At 39.1% G+C, this 20,503-nt stretch overlaps 1 protein-coding gene across 6 annotated transcripts in view; it reads right to left on the reverse strand.

The window, feature by feature from the left end:
- Gria4 (glutamate ionotropic receptor AMPA type subunit 4) overlaps positions 1-20,503 on the reverse strand; it is a 386,847-nt gene that overhangs the window by 98,851 nt on the left and 267,493 nt on the right. For all 6 annotated transcript variants that reach the window (XM_055615436.1, XM_055615437.1, XM_055615439.1 and 3 more), the window contains exons 6-7: positions 10,777-10,830; positions 2,940-3,098 (exon numbers count right to left, since the gene is read on the reverse strand). In XM_055615436.1, coding sequence (XP_055471411.1) covers positions 2,940-3,098; positions 10,777-10,830 — 213 coding nt within the window. The remainder of the gene's footprint in view (positions 1-2,939; positions 3,099-10,776; positions 10,831-20,503) is intronic.

Below are 20,503 nucleotides of genomic sequence, written 5' to 3' on the forward strand. Positions count from 1 at the left end.
TATGTTAATCCTAACTTGTACAACCACTGTGGAAGTCAAAATTGGGAACAACTTTACCTCAAGATCCAGCTATAACTCTCCTAGGTATATATCCAAAAGATGCTCTGCCATACAGCAAGGACACTTGCTCATCTATGTTCATTGTAGCTTTATTCACAATAGCCAGAATGAGGAGATAACCCAGGTGTCCCTCAACCGAAGAATGGATAAAGAAATGGTAGCATACTTACACAATGGAATACTACTCAGCTATTAAAAACAAAGAAATCATGAAATTTGCAGACACATGGATGGAACTGGAAAAAATCACCCTGAGTGAGGTAACCCAGACCCAGAAAGATGCACATGGTATGGATTCATTTCTAAGTGGACTTTAGCCATGTAGTACAGGATTAGCATACTACGAGGCACAGACTCAAAGAAGTAAGTAACATAGATGATCTAAGGGAGGATGCATAAATCTCGCTCAGAAGGGGAGATAGAGTAGACAGAGGTAATGGCTGAATAGAGGAAACAAGCTAGGAAAGAGGGCCAGAGAGTTAAGAGGGCGGAATTAGATCTGAGGAGAGCAAGTGTGAGAAGACAGAAGGCCTGTAGAGAAAAGAGAAACGGAGGGTGGTGGAGGGTGGTGCATGTTTGTGAAATGCTGGAGACCTAAGCCAGGGCAGCCTACTGGGAGGGTATGAGTGGGAGCCAAGCAGAGATTCCTAACAGCAGAGAGCACAGAGACTGGTTAGACATCCTCTAACCAGAACACTCTAGGAAAGGGCGGGAACACCAACCCACCCAGAAGAACTTGGACTCAATTTACCCTGCCTACGAGATGCACAGGGATAAAGATAGAACAGAGATTGAGGGGACGCCCAACTGATGCCTGGCTGAACAAAAACCCCACCCTATCGAAGACTGCCAACCCCTGACACTATCAACAATACTCCTCCAAGCTTGCAGACAGGAGCATATCAGAGTTGTCCTATGAGAGGCTCTACCGAACAGAGCCTCAGAACAGATGCTGAGCCAAACATGAGTTAATGTGTAAGGAGTCTTGGGGAATAGTGGGAAGAAAGAGAAAAGGACCCAGAAGTGACAGGAGCTCCACACACACACACAGAAAACAACAGAGCCAACTAACCAAGACCCAGAGGGGTCTGTTGAGACTGCATGAACTGGACCTAGCCTGCTACAAAGATGTAGCAGATGGACAGCTTTGGCTTCAAGTGGGTCATCTAGTAAGGGAAGTGGGGACTGCATTGGACATGGACTCATTTGCTAGCTTTTAGGTCACTTTCCCCTGTAGCGACTGCCTTGACGGACCACAGGGTAAGAGGGCAGGTTCAGTCCTGATGCAACTTGATGAGCTGGCATGGATGGGAAAGGAAGTTCCCCTTTTCTGAGTAAAAGGCGAGGTGAGTGAGGGGAGAGAGAGGGGGTAGGACTGGGAGAGGAAAAGCGAAGGTGCTTCAAGGATGTAAAGTGAATAAAATAAATAAATGAGAAAAAAACATAAGAGAATGGGGGAAAAAGATTCATTGCGTCGTGCTCAAAAAAACTAAGTTGGAGTCAGAGCATAATGCCATCATTGAGATGATATTTAGGACCTATCCTTTGAGATGAAACAAAATGCATCCTGAGTAGAAACTTGTCAGCTTCCTCTATAAATGCCAATAACATACTCACATACATGCACACACACACACATATATAAAATCAGATGGCTTTCTCTTTGGAGAAGCTGACATTCACATCTTGGGTGTTTATCTTTTTTTCCCAAATACCTCTCTCTGCCTTAAATGTATGTTAAACCCTTTTCTTGATAATGTACAACATCATGTAATATACATAATTATAATGTACTTATATGGTATATGCATATGTAAAATATACATGTCATACATATATCATATCATATCATATCATATCATATCATATCATATCATATCATATCATATCATATCATATCATACCATTTCATATCATACACATACACCAAAAAAGATGGCTCAGAGATTAAAAGCACTTGTTGCTCTTGCAGATGACTGAATTTTGTTCTTAACACCCATATCATTGCTCACCGCTGCTGGAAACCACATCTTCATAGATCTGGCCCCCTCTTCTGGCCTCTTTGGGTACACTCTCATAGAGAAACCCATACACAGACAAACCAATACATAAAATTAAAAAAAAAATTAAAGCTCTAAGTATTTTACTTTGACATTAAAAGAGGCATTGTACATAAGCTTTACATTTTTATCTCTACTGGTTTTCTTACTTATCTACTTGCTATAAACTATTTTTTCCAAAGGTGTTTTTTTTTTTTTTTTTTTTTTTTTTTTTTAAAAAAAAAAAACTCTGGGTAGAAAAATCAATTATTGTCATTTTCATTTAGGTGTTCATTAAGAGGTGTGTGAATGCCTGTGTGCATGTATGGCACGTGTATGAACGCGCATGGGCCCATGAAGCTGAAGGTGTGCTCACCTGTGACTGAACATCTGGAGGCTAGAAGTCTGTTCAGGTGATTTGCCAGCCCGTTGCTTAGAACAAGCCCTTTCCCTGGACACTAGCACGAGGTTGTGACTACAGCAATACAGGGCTGTCCTGGCTTGTTTATATGTGGATGCTGGAGATCTACACAGGCATTTATGAAGCACTCAATGCTTTTTTAGTGCAAGGACAGTGAGAAGATGACAATGTGTCCGAAAGAGTGAAAAGAAATCATAAAAACCACAGTAACATGGGCTAGAGATTCGGTTTGGCAAATCTTGTTGCTTTTACAAACCCGGGTTCTGTTCCCAGCACCCATCAAGTAACATTAGCTCTGGGGGATTTGATTCCCTCTTGTATCCTCTGAAGGTACCAGGCATGCACATGATACACAGACACTTAAAACGACCTAAAACAATGTAAGATGGTAACAGTATACAATATTCAAAAGCAAATACCTTTGGAGGGGTTTCGGACCCTGGATACTCTCTCTGATCTAATTTCTTCCAGCGATCCATTAGCTTGGTTACCATGGGAGTATTAAAATCTACCAACTGGAATCCAGTGACATTTGCTCCTCCATGTATAAATCTCTCAAGAGAAATATCCTTGAAACCCTGTAAATTAGTAGAAAAGCTCATCAAATTTAGTTCCTTAAGTGTTTGGATCTTCAACATCTGCAGGTTAAAGAAGATTTCCTTCCTGGTTCATGTAATCACATTCCTGTTTATGCAAGAAGAAACATCTTATTTCACTGATAACTATAGCCAATACTATGCACCAGCGTTTATATTACAATTGGATTCACTGTTTGCCAGGTTCTGTTTCAATTACATCACAGTTTATCTGTACAGCTTTACCATCCCTTGGTTACTGGGTAGACTGGATTAATTTTAAAGTAACTAAGGATCAGTGGTGTAAAACAAAAATCTTTTGAAGGCCGTCGATGCATATACAATAGAGCCAAGCTTTGATCAGGTAAGTTGATGATTGTGTTCACCCTTTCTACTTCCTTCATATCGTCTAATTTTAATTTTGTAAATTGCTATAATATTACCAGGAGAGGAAAGGCACAAAAGAAACCTAGCCTTTGATTCTCACCTTTGTTGCATTCTAACCATGGATTACCTCCACATGAAGACAGAAGGATAATACTCCTAGTATCTAACATCTCGGGTATGCATTCAGTAATTGTGAGTGATTATTAATTAATTCACTTAACCAATATTAATTTTGGGTCTGTTATGCACTGGCCAATTTGACAGCTCATCAGTAACATTCTCTTTTCATTGAGAAACAAGCTAGCCATCACAAAGCAAATTTACGTTTTAGAAATGGGGAAAACATTGCTCATCAATCTCTAGCTACTCAACGGTCAGCGTGGAACCTTTGTGCGTTTAACAGCATGTAGGGCAGACCCACCGGCAGACAAATACTTTTACTGTTTTCTAAAAAGCCACAGTAATTCAGCTTTTGCATTAGCAACTAATTTATGAGATTATTATTTTCTATCAGTCTTCGCTGAAATAGAAGGTCGCTAGAGCTACCTTCCTTGCAGCTTTAGCCACAGGCAAACTGCAGCCCCAGGGACACCCTTAGATGCAGAGTCTGGCAAACAGTACACTGAAGGTAAATGAAAAAACAATTCTTGTGTCTGATTGTAGCAAGCGCCTGCCAGTTATGGTTTAAATGAATGGTGGGTGGCTTGGTTAATTTGGGCTACATTTGTTTGAGTACAGGCGCCCCTTCCATTACGTCCTCATAATTTTATATAGAAAATTGATAGGATCTAGACTGTGAGCTAGTTTCCTTGGCAACAGTTACTTTGGTGAGCATTTTAGCTTTTGTTGGAATCTACAGAAAATCATGGGGCTGAAGGGGCTCTATGGCCACACCATGATGAACTTACTGGAAAAATCAGTGGTTAAGAATCAAAACAAACAAAGTTTCCTAGGCAAGGGTGCACTCCCCAACTTGTGGAAATAACCTCTGATATTGCACTTCACAGTGGGTAGTGAACTCTACAGATTCATTCCCAACTTGACTTTCTTTTTAATTTCCGTTTGTGGTCTGAACATCCTCTGCTTAGGAAATCTTTACAAGCTGACCATGCCAGTAATGTAAATAAAGGCCTATCTTTATGTTTTATCTGATTCTGATCAATATTTCTGCTACATTTTACACATTAAGTCGTGCCAAGGCAGCTCCAGTACAGTTACCAAGGGAAGAGCAAGAAGAATGAGAAAAAGCCTCTCTTATTATCTTTTAAAGCTCACTGTGAAGAGACGAAGTTTAGGTAGCCACTTTTGATGCCCATGTAGATTAGGGCAGAAAAGTTGAAACATTCAGGAAGCACAAAAAGAGAAGCAGGACAGGGTTGACAAGTTGGTAGACCCTTAACTGGGTCATTGTAATTATATAAAGCTGCTAGGCTGGACGTTTGATGGATTTTGTCCGGTTCCCACACTGAAGCTAATAAAGTACCTAAAAGAGGCTAAATCCCTTACTCTTGTATCATTTCTTTACCTTTGATTGAGGTGTGAGACTGACCTGCCACCTACTGCACTAAGGAGGCAAGTGATTGAGCTATGAATGATGTTTATATGCAGTGTGTGTCTCTCTGTGTGTAATGGATTCAGTAGCCTTTAGTTTTATGTTATAATTTTATTCTTCTTTGAGATCTTAGTGCTTTCTTAGATATGAACTGAGTTTATTTTAAAAATTAAAAACCTAAAGAAGAACTTTAGGCTTCTGGCTTTGTGCCAAGAGTGCTATCGGCAGCCATACTTAAATTGTTCAGTAGCTGAAGGAGGAGTAAAGATACAGACATAGTAACGTGTCTAAGGTCAGATGCCCCTGAAGCTTGTGGGTGTGTTCAAATGAATGTTCACTGTGTGTTCTGGTTCTCTGGATATGTTTATTTACTTAAGAACTTATTTACTCTTTCAAACAGACAGGTCAGAACTTCAGACTTGCCTTTGAGATTTAATGATCTGTATGATTGTGAGTAAATTACACCAGACTTTATCTTCCAGTCTATAAAATAAACACATCTATTTTTAAAGGACCAATAAAATCAATTAACATTAAAAAAATCCAAGCATAATAACCAAAGCAGAAGAGTATAGAGTGTAAGTTCAGTTAGATACAGAAGAAAGGTGAAGAGCCATTTCATACAGGAAGAAGAAAGGCTATCCTGGCCTGAACAAGATTGCTGTAAGCCAATTCCTTATTTATAACTGTGCCAAAGGACTTTGGAAACTTTTTAATACACAGTAGGTTTAAAAGAACAATTTGAGGTAGAAAAAGATAATATTAGGACACGCTGTCATTTCTGAATCTAGAACTCAAAAGATAATCCAAGCGCTTAAGGACAATTCTCTAACAGAGGTTTACTAACTCATCACGAAGATCCAGTGGGAGAAATGCCTCTGAGGGGAGGTAACAGCCACAAGGGCTACCAAGAGAAAGCAGCAATGGGCACATTAAATTGTTCGGTTTGGAAAAGCAGCGCACACTGTGGATTAGGAAAAAGACCCCAGGGCTTATTTAATAGGATAAAATCTTTACCACGCTGTCTTCATTAAGTGAGACAGTGAAGAGCTGAGATGAAAAGATTTATGTAACGCAGTGCTATACTCATTTCAGTAGGCTGTAAAATACTGGAGCATTGAGTTAGATTTGGGTCTGTACTTCATTTTTGGAGAAACGCAAGTCCTGCATAGAGGACAGGCAAGAATTCGCTGAGAATGCTGAAGATTCCACAAGGGGTCAATTATTGAAAAGTGGTATTTTCACGATTTTTGTAGAATGGGAAAAACCCCCAGAAAAATGATATGATCATGCCTGTATTTTTAACTGGCAGTAATGTAAAAAAAAAAAAAAAACAAAACAAAACTGAAAAAGAGAGAGTCTAAGGGCCAAGTGGAAAAGCAATTTTTTTTCTTACTTCCATCTCCTAGAAAGCATACACTGAGCCAACAGGAAATGCCTACTTCTAGAATATTCTATTTCTAGAATAATACTTATTATGACATGGTCTGCTTTCAAGAACAGCTCTAGATAATTGGTGTGGCTGAAAAACTACAGGCGCACTGTCCGAATCACACAAAAGAGACAGGAAAGTTAAAGAACTTTTAAACAACCTTCGACTTGTACTTTCCCTTCATCTTTAATATGCAGCTGTTACCAGAAAGGCCTTAGTATCAAATCTTAAAAACCTCTCGGACTCTGTGGTGTTTTGAATGTGATGGCCCTATTGGCACATTTATTTAAATAACTGATTCCCAGTTGGTAAAACTGTTTGAGAAAGGTTAGGAGGTGTGGCCTTGTTGGGGAAGGTGTGTCACTGGGGGTGGGCTTTGAGGTTTTAGAAGCCCAAAGTTATTCCCAGTTTGTTCTCTCTCTGACTCACAGATGCCTCGAGACGAAAACTCTCGGCCGTTGCTCCAGTGCTGTGTCTCGCTGCCTGCTGCCTGCTGTCAGGACGGTTCTACACCTCAAACTGTACGCGCCACGTTTTCTCTTTTCTGTAAGTTGCCTTGGTCATGGTGTCTTGTCACAACAAGAGATAAGTAACTAAGACAGATCCTCAGTGGGTTCAGGCTTGAGTAAGAGGCAAAGGAACCATCAATTCAATTCATTTCGAGAGAGGTGATGTCACTTCTAGGTGCCAGCATGATGCCAGGGATTGCATCAAGCTGGAATATGCCATTACTGTGACTTGGAGATGTCAACTTATACCCATTTTGTGAAGGCAGAGTGAAATATGGACTGAATGGTAGCTAACTGAGAAGATAAATTCAACCTAAAGGTACTATAAGGCAACCATAAACACTGCTAATGAGTATTAACAACCCATTGCATCTTTACTCATAAGGAACTTATAAAATATTTTTAAAAATAATTTGAATTTGCTTTTATTTCTGCCAAACACAATAAGAAGACAAGATTTCCATGAGATTCCCTATTTTGTTCCTCAGTTAGTACAGTTATTTTATGTGTGCTTACTTGCTTGTATTGCAGTTTCGGAGACAGGGTCCAATTTTTGCAACCTAGATTGGCCTAGAACTTATTACAAACCTATGCAGGCCTTGAATCTGTGGCAGTCCTCCAGTGTCAGCCTATGGAATCCTGGAATTGCAAGTGTCATCCACGATCCCTGACTCTTCCTTAACTTTTTACTTAATGAAGTATCTTACTACGTTGTTCAAGCTCACCTTGAACTTCCTTAGCCCAGGGTAGCCTTGAAGGTACTATGTGCCTGCATCAACCTTCCAAGTGCTGGGATTATAGACATGAACCACCACACCCAGTCGGAGGATTAATCATTTTTATTTTATTTGGTTTTTTTTTTAAATATTCACTTTACACCCTGTCATAGTCCCCTTTCTCATCTCATCCTGGTCCTACCCTCTCTCCCTCTTTGCCCCATTCCTTTCCCATAGTCCTCAGAAAGGGAGAGCCCTCCTGCCTTAACTACAGACCTCAGCCTATCAAGTCTCATCAGGGCTGGCTGCATCTTCTTCCTCTGTGTCTTGGCAAGGCTTCCTTGCCAGCAGGAAGCGATTGAGGAGTAGGCAACAAAGTCCATGTCAGAGACAGCCCCCGTATGGAATCCACATGGAGACTGAGCTGCCTATGGCTACATCTGAGCATAGGGCCTAAATCATCTCCAAGCATGGTCTTTGGCTGGTGTCTCAGTCTCCACAGGCTGCCCCTGGGTTCAGATTTGTTGGCTCTGTTGCTTTTCATGTGGAGCTCCTGTCCCCTCTGGGGCCCTTCTATACCCCCACTCTTCTATTAGGCTCCCTGTACTCTGCCAATTAAAATACCATATTTAAGCCCATGTTCTCTAGGCGTTAACCTTGTTTAGATAAAGGGTATCCTTGATTTTGACAAAAAAAGCATGCCTATGAATTCATATTACAATTTCCCACATAACGATGCTGACTTAGATTTATTCTCCTTTTGGTAAATATAGGTTTTATCTTATACTACTGCTTTGACTTTCAAAGTGTGACTAAGTCATTCTGACAGATGAAGTAATAGTCTCTCATTAATTGCAAGCTATAATTGAATAATTCTAATTATTTTAAAGTTATTTCTGAGAGTTTTATCATATTATAAATACAATAAATGTTTATTTATTGACCTTGTAGCCTATATACCTGCTGAACTCATTTATAGGCCCAATAATTATTTTAAAAATTTCTTATGATATTCTTACACACAAAACTTCCTTTTTTCAGTATAGGTAACTTTTATTTCTTTTTTGCCTAACTACTTTTGGTAAGACCTATTTTATAATGTTCAGTAAAAATAGTATGATAGATAATATATCCGTATCTTGTTTCTATCTTTTCTTATTTTAAAGACAGTGTCCCTTTTTGCTTAGGCTGATCTTGCTATGTAGGTTGGGATGAATGTAAAGTTCTGATCCTTTTGATTATACCCTTGAGTTCTAGGATTACAGGCCTGCACCACCATATTGAATTTATGTGGTACTGCTGACAGAACTCAGGGCTTTGAGCATGCTAGGCAAGTTCTATTCTAACTGAGCTATATCTCCAGCCCCCTATCATCTTTAATTTCAGTGAAATCAGTTTTTAACATTAAGTTGAAATCTTAATAAAATTTTCTATATGAATTCTGAACAAATTTTGCACTTGGGAATTTTATATATAGTTATTAAGAAATGGTTTTGGATTGGCTAAAAGCACTGAGACTAGTTATTCTATATGGACGAATGAATGCCAAGAGAATCTGTATCTATGCTGTATATTATAACACAGCTGAGTTCATGTCCCTGGCTTAATCATGATAAAAGCTTTATATTCTAGTTAGGGTTATGCATCACCTTCTAGGAAACAAGCATATTTCTGTTTCATATGTTGATACTTTAGTATAAATATGTTGCCACCTACTCAGGGTGCTTAAAGCAGGCTCTGAGATCCAGTATCATTTTGCATTGTCTTGCTTGTTCTAACTGGCAATGTAAGCCACTCATTTCTATGATAGTTTATAATATATTAATTTTCTTCTCTGGATTATTTGGTTTAGAAAGAATAGATGTCAAATTGCCCATGTACAGTAATTAATTATATGCTCATTATATGTCAACAAGAATATAGATACCCCTAATCATAGCCTTATATGATATATTGATTAATAAGAAATGTATTTGCTTTAATATTTGTGATCCTCCTGCCTCTGCTTCCTTCAGCATATCCTACCAGTGTGCACCAGCATAACCGACTTGCTTTAATATTTGAATGTTTAGAAATAGATGACACATAAACTGTGGTTTACTAAAAAGAAATAGAAAAGATGAGTCGAATTTGGTGATATTTCTATAATAATCCACTGTGTTGTAGGATTTTACTCTACTCAAGAAATACAGCATGATAATTTTCATATGCCATTACTGCATAATACTGTCTCAGCTCTATGCTGAAACCCAGTTCACCAAAGACTGGACCTCTCTCTATGAACATGTGAAGACACACTCATGCCAGTGTACCCATCTAGACATGAGAATGCACATTCAATATGCAGATAAATGACAGGACTGAGTCTTTTTTTCTACCCTTTACTTGCTTTGCTGCTTCAGGAATAAGATTCTCACCAATTAAATATGTGATGGGAAATAATAGAAAAAACCCATGAAATTATTATTGCCTCTCCTAGGATAAGCCACATTGAAAATAAAGGTCTAAGATAAAACTTTTCTATATAGAAAAGATAAAACTTTTCTATTATGACATCCTACACAGCCAGTTTCCCCAAGCTGGTGGGTTAACCCGAAGTACTCAGTGAGCCTTGCTAGATACTCCACAAAGGCTTGTCTGAGGCCAGCAAGCAATTCATTCTGTGTTGTTTATTATTCATCTCTAGGTGATCTGAGAGATTGATGCAGTTTAAAACATATTATTCCCATTTAAAATATTTGTGTAATTAGCCATTGTATCTTGTTTTTCATAAAACTGGAGAATATATTCATGTGTAGACTATGTATTTATCATATAAGCAGACAAAAAGCCAGGATTTAATTTGACAGGTGATATCATGGTAAAGCAAACATAATAATTATTATTAAATGTCTCCCTGGAAAATCCGATCTAATTTGCATAAATTGCATACTAAACTCTACGTTAAAATATGATGGTTATTTTAATAACATAACCTGAAGTACAGTGCATGATGTTGTTTAACCATCGATTAGAAGATCATTTAAGAGATAATCCTGGATACTTCATCAATTCTTAGTAAAAATAGAAAAACAATGTTTCTTACCAAATTTGCGATGATATAATGGTAGCCTTTGACATGCTTTCCAACACTCACAATCTATGAATACAAGGAATGAGAGAAAATAAATTTAACTTTATTGAAACATTACTTAAAACAGTAAAAGAGTACATGAAGTTATGGAGGAAATGGGCAGTGAAGTATAAGAGGAGATGAAGGAGAGGGAATGGGAGGGTGAATTTGATCCAAACAGATTCTAGTCATTCATGAAGTTATTGATATATAGAAAAATAACCAGGGCTGGTGAGAGGGCTCACTGGCCAAAGGTTCTTGCTGCCATGCCTGATGAAATGAGCTTGGTTCCCAGGGCAAAGTTTGTGGAAGGGGAGAGAGACAACAGTACAAGCTGTCCTCTGACCTCGTATGTATGCCATCCACGCACAAAATTAATTAAAAGCTAACTACTTCAGCACAACTTCCTATAGTTTCGTGATGGGAAAACAATGTCATTTGACTTATACATGCAGAACATTATAATCAGAAGAACTCCTATATCACGTTAAAGTACATGCTTAAAGTAAAACTATTATTTATTTCATGTATACTTTATTAATTACACAAAATCTTCTCTACCTTTTCGGAAAAACCAGAATATACTAATTTCCTCAGAGAGATCAATAGGGCTATGAACCAACTGTTCACATACCTTTCTCAAGAGAGAGTACATTAGCACAGAAACAAAATAATTTTGGCTCAGAGAGTTTACTCTTCAGTAAACATAAATATCAGATAGGTGAAATAAAACAAAAGATTGTCAGTGAGTGCAATTTGTTGATTATATATGGACTGACATGAAAAGGCCACTGCTATGTCTCCTCAACAGGTGGCAAATTCAAATCAGCACAATAGAAAAATAGGTTGAGAAAATTACTAAAAAGGCACTGGTTTCAGGATCTTGTAATTAGAAAGGTGACTCTGGAACTCCTAAGATGTGATGAACATTTCAGCCCTCTATCCAGTATCCCTAAAGTGCTTTATACAAGAACTTTTCTGTCTGGACCATTTTCACTTGAGGAATTTTCATATGTTCCCTCTTTGTATGTAGGCCTATATAAACATATTTGATGATAATAAATTAAAAACAGCAACTGGTGGCATAGTCTAAACTTTCTGACTTTGAGGACTGACTTTCAATTTTGAAAAAAAAATCAGTTAAAATCCCTTAAGATAACCCAGCCCAAGATAGTGTCCATATGTGTGCAGCCACTTTTACAACTATTTCTCAGAGTCTAGATTTTCAAATCACTGTGTGTGGTACTAATTCAAAATTTCATCTGCTTGAAGGAGGCTGTGATAACTCTTAGGAAAGATGACTCATTAACATATCAAACCCAGACCAAGACAAAACATACTCGATGAATGCCCTGAAGACCTGGCTCGTAGTTTCCTACTCCATTTTGATTGTGTTGACAGTGTTGTGGCTTTACAGAGGATCTGAGCTCTCACTTGTTGTCATGTCTGATCTTAAAATTCCTCTTTTTGGATGAGCACTGAATTCCTATCAGCCCATCCTTTATCATTGTCATCCTTTGTTCTTACCACATTGAAGATTTTCTGTAAGTTCAGCTATAAATTTATGACATTTTACGTAGAATTTGTACATTTTGAAATATTTTCAATGTATGTAGCCTATAATTTATCCGTTAAATCAAACCAACTTTGAGAATCTTGTCATAAAGGTGAAAAAAAAACCAATAAGCTGACAGTATTATAAAGAAAAAACAGTAAGGAGATGTCCTAGTTTGCTTTCTATTTCTGCAATAAAGAACATAATCAAAAGCAAGTTTGGGGAGAAAGGGTTCATTTGGTTTAGAGGTTACAGTGCATCATCAAGGAAGCCAAGGCAGGAACTCAAGGCAGGAACCTTGAGATAGGAATGGAAGCAGATGAAGTAGAAGAACATTGATTACAGACTTGCTTTTCATGGCTTGCTCAACCTGCTTTCTTATAAAACCCAGGGCATCCGCCCAGGGACAGCACCACCCCCAGGGAATTGGACACTCCTCATTAGTCAAGAAAATGCCCCACTGATTTGTCTGTGGGTCAATCAGATGAGTCATTTTCTCAACTGAATCTCTCTGTTCCCAGATGACTCTATCAAAGTTGACAAAAGACTAACCAGCACAGGAGACATTACTGAGTTGTTATACGGGTTGTTATATTAGTGACTGAACATGAACTGAACAAGGTAAGATCGTTTAATATTCTGGAAATCTCTGGAACAGCCAGTGTCTTAGACATCAAGAGGGAATACTTGGTAATAGACACTTAGATGGGAAAATGCAGACACTTGAATTGAGTTGGTTGAACATATTTCTGCCACGTGGCCTCAGCTAGCAACCAATTCCCTGTCTTTCTGATTCACTTTATTTTCCTCTGCTGTGTTTATCCATGTCTCTTTGAATGCTCTTAAGCCCCAGGCCTATCCTGCTTCTGTACTGTTATACAGTCAGCTTGTGATTTTCATTTTATTGCAGTCAAAGCTCTTTGCCAATTAAAAAAAAATCTAAGGAATAAACACTAGTGTTACATCAGGCCGAGCTGCTAAAGTTTTGGTCCATGGAAAACAGTTAATTCTAGATTGTTAGGAAAGAAGTGCAACCAAATAAAGCTCACACTACGTATTTTTAAAGCAAACCACAGGAAACTCATCAAACCACAGGAGAACAGAAAGGGACAAAATCCTGGAAGAAAGGTCCTGCAGAGAGTGACGAGCAATGACATTTGAAAAACAGAGGGCCTTAGAGAGCAGATGTCTGAAGATAACCTGCCTAAAGATGCTAGAGACCAGAGCCTTGACTGAGCCATCTTCTTTACTGTGACAAAGCAGATACACTGCGCACAATGTAGGGGGTCTCTTCATCCCTGCCCTATTTGTAGTGGCCCTATTTGTAGTTTAATTCCAGATCTTGGTTCACTAATAAGAATGTACCCAAGATGGAAATTTCTTTATGAAAAATGTACAGTGCATACTCCAAAGAAGAGTGGATAGTGCCCTATGGCCCATGGTAGCTCAGTAACCAAGTAGTTTTCCAAAGTAAGGGGAACACGGACTATTTCTAACAGGATTTCAAGGGCAGGCTGTTTGACCCCCCCCCCCCCCCCCGGGGATGAGCAGTCTGTTAGGCCACAGAGGAGGACTTTGCAGCCAGCCCTGAAGATACCTGATAAAACAGGGTCAAATGAAAGGGGAGGAGGTCCTCCCCTATCAGTGGACTTGGAAAGGGGCAGGGAGGAGACCAGGGAGGGAGTGTGGGGTTGGGGAGGGAATGAGGGAGCGGGATACAGCTGGGACACAGAGTTAACAAAATGTAACTAAAAAGAAAAAAATAATTAAAAAAAAAAGAAAAAAAAAGAGTGCTATATAACTTTTTTACTTAAACGTTTTAAAGATGGACAATGCTGGACTTGGGGTCTTACCAGAGTAAAGAATATTTTATGTTCCTCTGTGGCCTGGCAAGTCTGCACTGCCCAGGGGGAGGTGATCAAATTGAGTTCTTGTTAGAGACAGTCCCTGTACCCCTTACTAGGGAACCCACTTGGAAACTGAGCAGCCAATCCGCTTCCTTTGAACAGGGGGTTTAGGTCCTCTCTGGACATGGAGTCCCTAGTTGGAGTCTTGGTCTCTACAGGTTCCCTGGGCCGAGGTATTTTGGCTGTTTTTCTGTTTTTCTCTTTGTGGAATTCATGTCCCCTTGAGGTCTTTCTATCTCCTCCCTCCTTCGTTAGATTCTGGCAGTCTGCCCAAAGTTTGGCTATGAGTCTCAGTATTTCTTGATGGATATTTTCTCAGCAATACCCTGATGGATAGTCTTTCAGAGGTCCTCTGTGGAAGGCTCCTGTCCTGTTTCTTGTCTTCTACTTCCAATGTCTTTCCTGTTTGCCCTTCTGAATGACAATTAAGACTCTTCCCTAGGGTCCTCCTTGTTGTTTAGCTTCTTTAGGGCTACAGATTTTAGTATGTTTATCCCATATTATATGGCTAATATCCACTTCAAGTGAGTATATACTATGTGTGTCTTTCTGCTTCTGTGTTACCTCACTCAGGATGATCTTTTCTAGTTCCCACCGATGATGCAGCCAGCCTTGATGAGACGACCTGATAAGCTAGGGTCATCTAGAAGGGGAGGAGGTCCTCCCTTACTAGGGGACTTGGGAAAGGGATTAGGGGGAGAAGAAGGGTGGGTGGAACTGAGAGGAGATGAGGGAGGGGGCTGCAGCTGGGATACAAAGTGAATAAATTATAGTAAATAAATATATAAATTAAATTAAATTAAAAAACAAAAAAGAATATTTTATGTTTAAATATAAGTTTGAGTGATTTTACTTTGAGTACAGGTCAGTGTTTCTGTGTGCATGGCATTGTTATTTCAGTAGAGAAACAGTGTGGGTAAGCCTTTTGGAGGCCCATAGGGGATGGCGGCAAGTGAAACATCAGTGACTTCTACGACTCCTGATCTGCTGCACACAGTGCTGATTCAAATAGGAACCCTTAGCACACTACTGAAGTCTCAAAAGGGATCCAAGGTTAGGGTTGTGCCCTAAGGGGACCTCCTTCCCCACCCCCCCATCTCCCACATTTCCTTCTAGTTGCAACAACCTGATTGTTACTAGTGCTGGAGGCTAGCATGGGATGATCTGGTTGTCCTTTCAGTTTTTTAAAGGCTATTACACTAGATAAAAAAAAAAAAAAGGTAGATCTGCACCTTTGAATCTGGTCTCTGGAGTCTGATTCCCATGATTCTGCATGAGCTTCATCATCACTCTCTCCCTTTCCCCTCTGTTCCTGATCCCCACAAAACAGTTTGAGATGGAAGCTTCAAATCTAAAATGTTTCTGCCTTCTTCAGGGGTGGTTGGTCATGTTGTCATAGGATAATGATATTAAGGTGGGGACTTGGCTGTAAAATATAATTATTGGCTTCTGTAATGAAAGGAGATATAGTGGTAAAGAAGCCGAACCACCTGGAATAAAACCGGGATGTGACTAAATAAATAATGATTATCAAGCATCTGCTTAGAGTTCTGAAAAACAGGTCAAGAAGGATGCACCAGTTATATTGATTGTCACTGTCAAAGTAGTCTGTCTTTTCAACAACACATGCTTAAGAGATATGACAAATTTGAATCAACCATGTGCTTTTTCTTGCTTTTGTTTTAGGAAACAAATACTTCTTTAGAAGTATCTATGATGCTGGTCAAATCATTCAGTTGTAAAATCATATGTGTATCAAAAAGTGTGCATATGGTACGCCTATCAAAAAGTAGGTACCATGATGTTTTGCATCTGATATTGGTGTGATAAGTTGTCTTTAATATAACTTATAATTTATTTTTAATGCCTTGAAAATTGCTATTTCTATACCTATAGATTAGTGTAGCTCTCAGACCTTGTTGGAGAAGTTTGAGCAAGTGATTGTCAGTTAATGCAGAAGCTCACAACTGGTCAAAATGCAGAGAATAAGTGTCTGTGGTATGCTCAACCACAAACAGGACTTTAATCTATATTAAAGTTTTCCTCCAGGGACTAAGGGACATTCCTAAAGAGGGGGCAAGAAGATTATACAAGCCCCATTATAAGAGCCAGATTGGAACAGTGTCTTTTGAATGTCAGAGAATCACTGCAGTCACAAACTCATAGCACCTGTGGTTTCTTGCCTAGACCTGGACAGGATCTAGCCAGCTGACTTTGGAGTGGAGGAGGTAGGAGAGCACAGGCCCCTGCTCCAGCTGAGAAGCTCTTGGCAGTTGATAGCTTCAGGGCAAGTCAGCTTTTCCTCCTGGTGGGAGGATGATGCTCCTGAGGAGGGCTCTACAGCCATGTGTATATTGTCAGCACACACTGCGACTTAGTGAGAGAAAAATAAAAAGGACAGAAAGCTTAGGGTGTTAGGGAAAGGGAATAAATCCAAGAGGAGTTAGGAGGTGAGAATGGGGGAATATGATCAAAATACATTGCATACGGACTGAATTACTCAAAGAATCGAAAAAATACTATGCTAAAAGGAGAAAGTTAAAGATAGAATAATTTTTCTAAAGCATTAGTATAAAATATTCATTTTGATGCATAAAATGAATGAAGTTTTGGCCTTCAATTTATAGTCAGACTCTATGTAAAGTGTTTCATGTATCAATAGTTAATACGTCACTCAGAAGTTCTTCCATCAAGGGTTCTGTACATTACCTCAAACTATCACTATGCTGCTCTGACTGCTGTGCTAGGCTATGTCTCCCAGATAAAGGCACACAATAGCATACTTAAGTGTGAAGGGTTTTGGTTTATCTTAAAAAAAACCTATTTTATTAATTTTTTAAAGAATTATTTATTTATTTTTAAGTGGATGATTTATTTTTATGTATTTATTTTTATGCTCTATTTGCATGTATGCCAGAAGGGGACATCAGATCTCATCATAGATGGTTGTGAGCCACTATGTAGTTGCTGGGAATTGAACTCAGGACCTAGTGGAAGAGCAGACAGTGCTCTTCAAAGCTGAGCCATCTTTCCAGCCCCTTGGTTTGTTCTTTGATGTGATCTTATAACTTAGTTAGAAAGCTTTCCTCCAGATCTCATTCTCCACCAGAGAACGACATGAATATGTAAATGTCTTCAGTGGTCATGTGGCTAAGATCATGCTGCTGCTACACACAGAAGAGCAGAGCAGTGCTTGCTAATACTTCCCATAAATATCCTTGATGTTCACTCCCAAGATGCTTCAAAATATTTCACTTAAAAAACAGAACCTTTAATTTACTTCAATTTCATCAACACACAAGCACAAGACAAATACAAAATACAAGTAGCTTTCACAAACAAGCTACTGATTGAAACCACAACCTTTTTAAGGCATCTCAAAACTTTATGTCAAGGCATGGAATATACAAATGAGATGAAAACAACTCAAACAAAGAAAACAGAGGCTATGCAGTGTGAGAAGTGCTTTATGAGGAAATGTGGAATATGAATCCTCTTTTAAAAGGGGTTATAGGTCTCTGTTTTGTGTATGTGTCTTGAATTTTTCTTCTCTTCTTGAAGATGGTGTCAAGACTATAAAAATTTCTAATTGGGAGTAAATTTTTTTTTTTTTTTTTTTTTTTTTTTTTTTTTTTTTTTTAGGAAGGAAGAGAAGGGTAAAGTTGTGCATAGGTCGATCTTTTCTCACAGGAAGTTCTTCACAAAATCAGACTGACTTCCTGTAAGGAACGATACAGTCTGTCTCTGGGGCTAGCGTCTTGTTCATACTGGAGCCCACTCCCTGCCCGTTGCTGTAACAGGTCGCTGGCATCCAGTCTCTGCTCAGATCGTTGCCTTTCAGTGCATAGGCACTAGTCTGCTGAAACCAGTCCCTGGGTCTTTCTGGCCTCTAGCTAGATCAGGATGTATTTTTCACATCCCTTCACTTAGCCACTTCCTCCAGCTTAGTCCACAACTGCTCACAACCAGCGCGGGCCCCAGTGTTTAAATCAAACGTCTGTTAGGGATGTTTGGGCTTCCAAGCCACATCTTATTGCATTTATATTTCTTTTTTTGATTGCATTTGAGCCTACCATCTGAACATTCTTAGTTATAAACTTTTACATATTTTCTTGGATGAATAGCAGGCAAGGAAAATGCGGAGAGAAAAAGAGAGAGAGAGAGAGAGAGGTGCCAGAAAAGGTGCTAGGCTTAGATGACACACCAAGTTAAATAAGGTTTAAAAAGTTTCTTTCCTATAGCAGTTTTTACAGACTTTAATATGCTAATAAAGTGTACACTCTAAGTCTCAAAACTAGACTATACGGTTTTGTTAAACTGTTTAACTGTTTATAAATGATTAAAAATTAGCTAAGGCCATTCTTCCTATAGCCTTGCTCCTTATCACTTATTCCCTTAGCTTACACAAGCATCCCAGACTTTATGTCATTTTAGTATTGTGATCATATTTCCTCACTTTCCTTCAGAGCCCATTACAATTTCAATAATAATCCATTAAATTATTTGAAGTTTGTATGAAATAGGTGATTTTATTGTTTGGGGACTAGCACTTTCCTCACTGTTTTGTCACTTATGATAACTTTTTGATCATGCATTTTCCAATTTGCATATGTATAATCATATTCAATATATGGAAGTAGGGTTAGTTAAATATGTTACATGTATGACCCCAGAGTTATCCTATTTGCTAATATTTCAGTAGGATATTTTTTGCATTTGAGTTTATTTGGGCCTTTTAATATTAGTACTTTAGGTAGTTAATAAAAGAGAATGTAAGTACTTATAAAGTGAATTTATAGGAAGAGAATATGTAAGCAGACCTGTAATCACAGCAAATGAGAACTGACCTGACTGCCTTCTCCCTGAGGGCTGGCGTTCATGGTGCCAGAAGGTTCCATGTAATATTTCAAAGGAGAAAGGCAACCAGCAGTCTACCTAGCTTTGATGCCTGTGGACCATATTAAGGACCTACATGGTATGCCCGATGGGTATAATAGTCGCACACACACCATAGTGGTGACAACAGCTCTATGACTGGACGTGAGACTAGACCAACATGAGGGCTTCTAGGCCAGAAACTAGAACCCTAGCTAAATAACCAGGGATAGTGAAGTCACAGCTATTGGAGGAGAACCTATAACCATTAATTTATTAAACCAGCATAGTCCCTAACAACAATCTATAAATATTTGCTCTTATAATCACAGATAAGTATAGTCTTCATCCTTCATCAAGAAAACTTCTCTCTGCAACAAGCAGAGACTGCCACAGAAGATCAGTCAACTAAGAGACAGAGTTATGGAATGCAGTCTCAATGGCTACATCTACAAAACACTTCCTCACCTAAGGCTCGTGGAACATTGTGCAAGAAGAGGTGGAAAGATCACGAGAGTTAAAGGATCATGGAGTTTTTGGTGAGATTGTCTCCTAATAACATCAGAAGTTACATCAGTGAAGTCTCACCAACATGACTACCCAAACCTGAGCTGAACAGGGAGGCCACCAAGGGACACAGCAAACTGCATGAGGAAAAGTCCATGAGGCCTTAATCCTACACAAAGAACTACAGGCAACTGAGAGAAGCTGGGAGTGAGAGGAGCGGGCTTCCTCAGGGAAGAGCAGGCCAACTAGGCGTCCAGTGCCCAGCAGTCAGCCCTGAAAACATATATGTAAATAGAATCACCTGAACTCAACAGATTACCTCTGGGAATACACACATACACATGTAAATATATACATATGAGAAAGACAGAAAGAGAAAAAGAGACACACACTCACACATATGCACACACACAGAGATTGAGAGAGAAAGGGGGGGTCTTAGACATGGAGAGACCCCATAGAGGTTAAGAGCATGTCCTGCTTTTGCAGAGGACCTGAGCTCAGTTCCCAGTACCCACATGACAGCTCATAAGTGCCCGTAACTCCAGTTCTATATTTAGGGTAAAACCTCAAACACATTACAAAAAGCTATTATATGCATTTCCATGTATTAACTTACATTATGGTTAAAATTTGCAAAAGAAAATTTAACCAAAAGGATAGTTAGCAGAAGGTATAGCTCGGTGGTTAAGACCATGGACTGCTCTTAAAGCAGATCCAAGTACAGCTCCTAGCACTCACGTCAGGTGGCTTGCAACTGGCATATACCTTCGTCTTCAGGAGGTCTGGGTCCTCTGGACCCTGCAGGTACACACACACACACACACACACACACACACACACACACACACACACA

Source organism: Psammomys obesus, unplaced genomic scaffold (genome assembly GCF_907164565.1).
Source record: "Psammomys obesus unplaced genomic scaffold, mPsaObe1.curated_primary_1811, whole genome shotgun sequence".
NCBI lineage: Eukaryota > Metazoa > Chordata > Mammalia > Rodentia > Muridae > Psammomys > Psammomys obesus.